General features: G+C 46.3%; 1 protein-coding gene across 1 annotated transcript in view; it reads left to right on the plus strand.

Moving 5' to 3' along the window:
• The window catches only part of LOC102386520 (roundabout homolog 2), a gene marked incomplete at its 3' end in the record, with an annotated part of 550,382 nt that overhangs the window by 439,600 nt on the left and 104,009 nt on the right, over positions 1–6,773 (plus strand). The window contains exon 3 of the mRNA XM_006027470.3: positions 3,943–4,100. Coding sequence (XP_006027532.1) covers positions 3,943–4,100 — 158 coding nt within the window. The remainder of the gene's footprint in view (positions 1–3,942; positions 4,101–6,773) is intronic.

Below are 6,773 nucleotides of genomic sequence, written 5' to 3' on the forward strand. Positions count from 1 at the left end.
ATTCCTGGAGGTGCCCAACTAGAGTCACATTTTAAAGTGTGTGTGGGTAAAGGGAAAATGGGGAGTTCAAATCACATTTTTCCACCCTTACTCTTAGGTTAGTTGAAGCCCTACACAGCTCCTGGCATAAACCTCAATGCTCCTTTAACTTAAGGTTTTTTCCCCTCTGACCTTAAAGGCTATTCAGGGGGCTGAAAATGCAGTGCAACAGCACTCAAACCATCCTTTTATTCTCAACTCCTGTACCAGGAACTGGGTGGTATAAAGCTGTCAGATTATATGGGCTGCAAACAGACATCCCCTTTGTGCTGCCATGAAAATTTTTATGGCTGTACAGAACCCAGGGAAACACATCTTAGCCTTTTGCCACATCAAAAATGCCCAAATTTGTGATGATTCTTAGTTATAATTTGTACCACCTTCTCGTGGCCAATGTCTGTTTGCTTATGGTGGGAGAGAGCAGGCAGGCTGTGGGCTGCCCGTTCTCTCCAGCTGCCCCAGGCAGGTGCTCCTGGGGCTTCAGAGGCTCAATCCTGTGCACCCTGGAAATCCCTCTGTAGGGCAGTTCTCAGGGTGCACGTCTGCAAGCACAAATATGGGAGCCCAGTGGGGTGTTCCCATCTGTGGGCTTGCAGATGCACATGTGGAAATCCCTCTGAAGTTAATTCCCATGGCCTGCGTATCATGCTGCTGCACACTGAGTAAAGGTGCAGCATCCATAGCAATGGTCTTGCAGGATCGGGCCCTTGAAGTCCTGGAAGCATCAAGTGGCTGGCCGTACATGACAATGGTCCCAGCCATGTCTGTAGATGCCAGTGAAGCAGATCAGCTATGCCAGGACATAAGCTGACACAGCTGATCCCTCTCCAAACACAAATCTTTTTTATACCCATGGAAACTTTTTGGTGTCCACGGGAGCTGCATAAATGGACTATTACTGTAACAGAGAACCAGGGGATTTGTAACTTTTAAAATTTGATAGCATATGTAATGACAATAAGAGTATCTGACATTAATCAACAGTCCTTTTTTTAAAATGGGATTAATGTCAGTTGCTGAGCAGTTTTTGTTTCAGAAGCAGTTGATGCTTGGCCAGGTTTGTCAGTTGTGTGTGAGAGGATATTTCACCCTTTAGAAACATTTCTTTCCCCCCAGATCTTGTAGATATGACACTTCCAGACTTCCAGAATTGGTTAGTTTTGAAGATTCCTTTTCTGGCCTCTCCCATGAAATGGCAGTGATACGGTTTCTTTCACTTCCTTTGCAAAATACTCTATTTTAATAGTATTTGACAAACACATGTTGTGGTGCCAGACTGTTAGCAACCCGTGATCTTCGCTGTGGTGTTTCTGTATCATGGGTTACAGACTTCACATTGTTTCATCTCAAACACAGTTTCCTGTTATTTTGAATGTTATGGATCAAAATTTGAGAGCACATGAGAGATTCATATTAATCAGACGTATTTTTTAGACAGAGGCTTTTGGCCAGTCATTTGTTGGGAAAATGGTACTAAACAGGACCCTTCAGTCTACCAGATGTGCTGTTTTGGAAAATGGCTGAGTCCTTGCCAGAATGCTGTTTGTTGCCAGCTACTTCCATCATTCTATTTTGTGCTTCTAAAAAGGACTTAACCAGTCATTTGTTTTGTGTTATGAAATGAATTAACCTTCAATTAATTGCTGCTCCCTTTGGGATTTACCTGTATAAGTCAAACTGGTAAACCCGTAGCTATGTTTATATACACACTCACCTCATCTTATTAAGAGACTAATCCTTGAGCATATAAATCTTTTTTTCTTCTTGCCTGTAACAGAACAGAACTGAAAATATGCAGTTCAAAATGTTAAAATGGAGCACATTTTATTAACAGTGAAGGCAGTAAATTAACTCTGCTTATAAGATGAGAGTGAACAATTTCTGCTGAACTCTTCCTGACTGCCCCTTCACAAGGATACAGTGTTTTCTAATTTCTCAGAGGGCCTTAGTTCCATTAAGGGCGAGAACTGTGTTAGAGCTGTAATGAAAGCCATACGTAGCTGAAATTCAAGGAAGGGAAATGCCCTAAATTCTATTTCAGTAGCTCATCTAGAGCTATTTTCAGTTTTATGTTTATAAGAATGTCAATTAACCTAGAGACTAGGACACACATGGAAGAATAACGATGAAGTGGATATCATTTCAACACACTGAAGCCAGCCGCTGGCCCTAATCCCTCTTTACAGCAGCATGATTTACATAAGAAGCTAGCATGTGTTACCTAATTTAGTTTTCAAACAGCTTGGCGATTTATATGCTTTTTGCTTGAGGCATTGTGGGACAGGACTGGTCAGGGCTGCAAGAATATCGAAAGAGCAGAAGAAGCAGGTGCACTGGTAGAACACAATACATCAGTTCAACCTCTTTGGCATCTTTCAAAACCACAGATCATTCAGCACCAGTTTGATCATATAAATAACCATCCCATAAAAAAAGTAAACCCTACAATTGTTTCACATATAGAATCATATCATGCAACCAGCAGTGTAAAAGGCACTACTGAGATAGGTGAGAGGTAAGGATTTTGAAGGGTAATATCTTTTATTGGACTAACTGCTTAGGAGAGATTTCAGACAAGCTTTTGGGTAGAAGGTATTCTTCCTCAAGTACACACACCTATTAGGGGTGTGCGAAGTGGGCCTTATTCAATTCAGATGCGGCCCAATTCGGGGGGCAGTGATTTGATTACTGTCCTGATTCAATTCGGCCAAATCCGAATCTGAAGATTGGATGCTGATTTGGAGAATCAGCAATTCATCCATAGACACAGCTTTAAATGTTTTTACTACATACCTCGAGGTACCAGGTATGGCTCATGAACACTGAGATGGTGGGGCAGATGGAGTGTCCTACAGGAGCATGGGGAGGCCCCTGTGGGCTTGGCAGCAGACCCACCCCCAGCTCAGCAATCAGCCACAGGGGGACCCCAGGTGCCTCCCCAGGCCCAGGAGGCACCAGTCACCAAGCCGGGGCGTGGTGGCGAGGGACCCCTGTACACTCCACAGTGGACCCAGACGTGCTTCTGGTCCACTTCCAGGTCCACTACTGAGCACGCTGTGGACTCCCCACACTCCCATGGGATACTCCATCCGCCCCCCCATCTCAGTGTTCATGAGCTGCCTGGTATCTTGAGGTATGTAGAAAAAACATTTAAAGCTGCATCTATGTCCAAATCATTGAATATCTCCGAATCAGTCCAGTGGGTTCCATTTGATTTGGAGAGATTAGAGGGTCTCCTGATTCGATTTGGATTCAGAGATTCAGCTGCTGAATCAGGCCGAATCTCTGCCCAATCAAATCAGTGACTTAAGCTTTGTACAGCCCTAACACTTATGCAGGTGGTCCAATAAAAGATATAACCCCCTCTTTCTCATACATTTCCTGGACCTTCACTGCTACAACATCATTTGAACACTACTGAGATAGATGCCAACTGAGGAGCCAGGCATGCCAGATTTTCATCTAAGTTCTGGCACTGGTTTTTTGTTGGTTTTTTTTTCTTTTTAATGGAAAGCATTTAACATCAAACTAGTCATGCTGCTACAAGAGATATTTCACCTAAGAGCACCATATTGGCCAGATGTCATTTGGCAGAAGTATCTGAACTTGGGTAAAAAGAACAGTGTTATATGGATCTTTAGGCATTTAAATGAGGAGCCATGCACTTACCTTTAGAAACTTTAGACAAATAATGTCCATGTCCATGTCTATAGACCATGTATATAGCCACCCACTGAGTATGAGCAAAAACTTGTTTTTAGTGAACAAAACATACAAAGCCATCACTTGAATAATGCTTGAGTCTACTTTTATGTTAAAAAAAGACACTGCTGTTTTTGCTTTTATGAATATTCCAAATTCTAATGACTTGTTGCGTTGTCTTTTCCTTGTTTTTTGCAACAGTACTACGGGATGACTTCCGCCAAAACCCCACTGATGTTGTGGTGGCAGCTGGAGAACCAGCCATTTTGGAGTGTCAGCCTCCTCGAGGACATCCTGAGCCCACTATCTACTGGAAAAAGGACAAAATCCGCATTGATGACAGGGATGAGAGGATCAGTGTAAGTACCACTGAAATGGCCACTTAAAGATAACTCTTAACAACACCTTCACAAATGAGATGTCTCATCAATATGAAGGTAGAGGTCTCCATTTTACAGACTACTGAGGCAGTGTTCCATTATTTCTTTAACCTTGGCACAAGAAGGAGGTGATGTAGTCAGCACCACCTGGTAAAGCTCCTGGTACCCATGAGATAGGAGGTTGAGTAGCCTCATGGCTATACTGGAAGAAACAGCAATGAGTGGAAACTCGCTGCTTTCACCTGGGATCAAACCCACATCCTTTCAGTCTATAGCCTTACTGCCTGAACTAGTGGTTCTCCTCATTAACACGAAGACACATAATTCCTTGTATAGCTTATTCATAATATTTGTAGATTCCCATCCTCCATTTGAATCCATAGAGAATGGATCTTGGTGTCTTTGTGGATTCCTATTTGTGGTACTGGAGCCACAGGGAGGCATTAAGTGCATATGCCTCTCATAGATCTCAGTGAAGAAATAAGGACATTAAATGTTAAAATTCAAATTGGACCTATATGGGCCACAGTTTAGCACCTGCAATTCTGGAACTACAGGATTTCCAAGTCTGTTCCTCAGTCAACATGCTCAAGTGTCTATTTACTGTTTGGACATGTACATGCTTACCTGACCATAAGTCTGAGGAAAAAAGGGAAGCTACCCTCCTATGCTTTATCCCTATTTGCATAATGATTATGGCACTCACCCAGGAAGTAGAAGATACAGGTTCTAGGACTCCCTCACCTAGAGAGCGTTTGTGACTTTATCTCTTGAACTTCCCAGCACAGTACTCTAACCGTCGCGGCATTATCCAGGTATCAACCCCCTGCCACTCCCCCAGAAAAAAGCAGGGCAGGGCATGGTCCAGGACCATGCCGTCAGGCAACCAGAGGCTGGGGTCCAAAGACATGCTCTGGTATTTGGCCAGAGCATCTCTATCTCTGCCCCTTGCCCCAGTGCTGCAGCACACTGCCTGCCAGTGCAGGGCAAGGAGTGCTGCAGGCTGCAGCGACCTGGACCCAGGCTCTGTTACAATTAAGTAGAGGGTGGGGGGGACTGGGATGGTGGAGGGGGTGCTGTGAGGGTGTGGAGGACTGTGGGGGGGCTGCCCAGGAGTGGTGGGTCCCCCCGCCTACCCATCACATGGCCCACAGGCCCCCCCTCCCCCACAGGGCACATGGCCCTCCTCCACATGGCCCACAGCCCCCACAGTAGTCATTGGGGTGCTCGGGACCCTCCTTGAACAGCCCCCTGTAGTGAAGGGCAGTGCAGCTCGGTCCCAGCTGCGCGGCATCCGGCACTGCCTGTGCGACATCGCATAGGCCCAGCCTGGCTCAGCGCGGGGCCGCGTGCCTTCGGGCAGCTCTGGGCCTCTTGGGCTGTGACCCAGGGTCCACCGCCACTTGCAGGGACCTCATGTCGCACCAGGCTGGGTCCTGCCTCCACAGAAGCAGCCTGGCCCGATGGTGCGCTGAGCCTGTACACGCAAGACCCAGCCTGGCATGACAGGTGGTCCCTGCAAGCAGCACTGGGCCCCGGGTGACTTCCTGAGCAGCCCGGAGCTGCCTGAAAGCACATGGTCCTGCACCAAGCTGGGTCGAGCCCATGTGATGGGGCACAGGCAGTAGGGCTGTGCAAAATTTCGGCAGCCATTTCATTTCATTTCATTTCATTTCAGATTTGGATATTTCAACGGTTGGAACACCGAATCCTAAATGAAACACAAGGCTCCAAAACATCTCTGAAATGAAGTTGGCCGTCCGAAATGTTTCAGAAATTTTCTGAAATGATTCAGATGTTTCTGAAATGTTTTGGAGCTGTTTCAGGGCTGTTTCAGAGGCGGGCTTGCAGGAAAAGAGAAACTAAGAGGGGGGGGAAGGCAGGACAGGAAGAACTCTTCTGATATTGACATCTGTATCTGGCCAGTGATAATGATCTGTCCCTGAGGTCCCTTCCAATCCCAGTGCTCTGGGGGAGGGACACCTATCTACTTGAAACTTGGCAGGCTTTATGGCCACATAAGGGGCTACTATCCCTGCAGTTTTCACCGTGCTGCACTTTATACACACACACGTCATGAGTTTTGCTTGTCAGCAGTTTCAGGTACAGTTTCTCAGAAACCCCTGCATCTAGCTCCTTGGAAGCTGGCAGGCTTCATGGCCTCAGCAGAGGCTACCATCCCTGCAGTTTTCATCCCACTCTGCCTTCACATACATATGTCACAAGTTTTGCTTTGAACAGTTTGAGATGCAGTTTCCCAGAAACCCGTGCACCTATCTCCTTGAAACTTAGCAGGCTTCATGGCCTCAGAAGAGGCTAGCAAGTTGCATCTGAATCAGGCAAGAAATTACAAATTTATAGGCAGTTTTGTGATTCCCCATTATGGACTATGACCGTAACACCATCGAAATTCTGAAACAGCACTGAAACAGTTTCAGCAGAAACGAAATGGGATAGTGATTCAAAACACCAAAATGAATCACTGTCCCTCTGAACTGCCGAATCCAAAATGAAGTGAAACAGCTATTTTGGACAGCCCTAACAGTGTGCCAGGCAGCCGGGGCTAAGCCATGCTGCCCCGCGTGGCAGGAGGCTGTGCCAGAAGGCTCCGAGTGCCCTTGACTGCTGCTGCTGCGGGATTGGGGGGGGGGG

This window comes from Alligator sinensis, unplaced genomic scaffold, assembly GCF_000455745.1.
Source record: "Alligator sinensis unplaced genomic scaffold, ASM45574v1 scaffold1240_1, whole genome shotgun sequence".
NCBI classification, from domain to species: domain Eukaryota; kingdom Metazoa; phylum Chordata; order Crocodylia; family Alligatoridae; genus Alligator; species Alligator sinensis.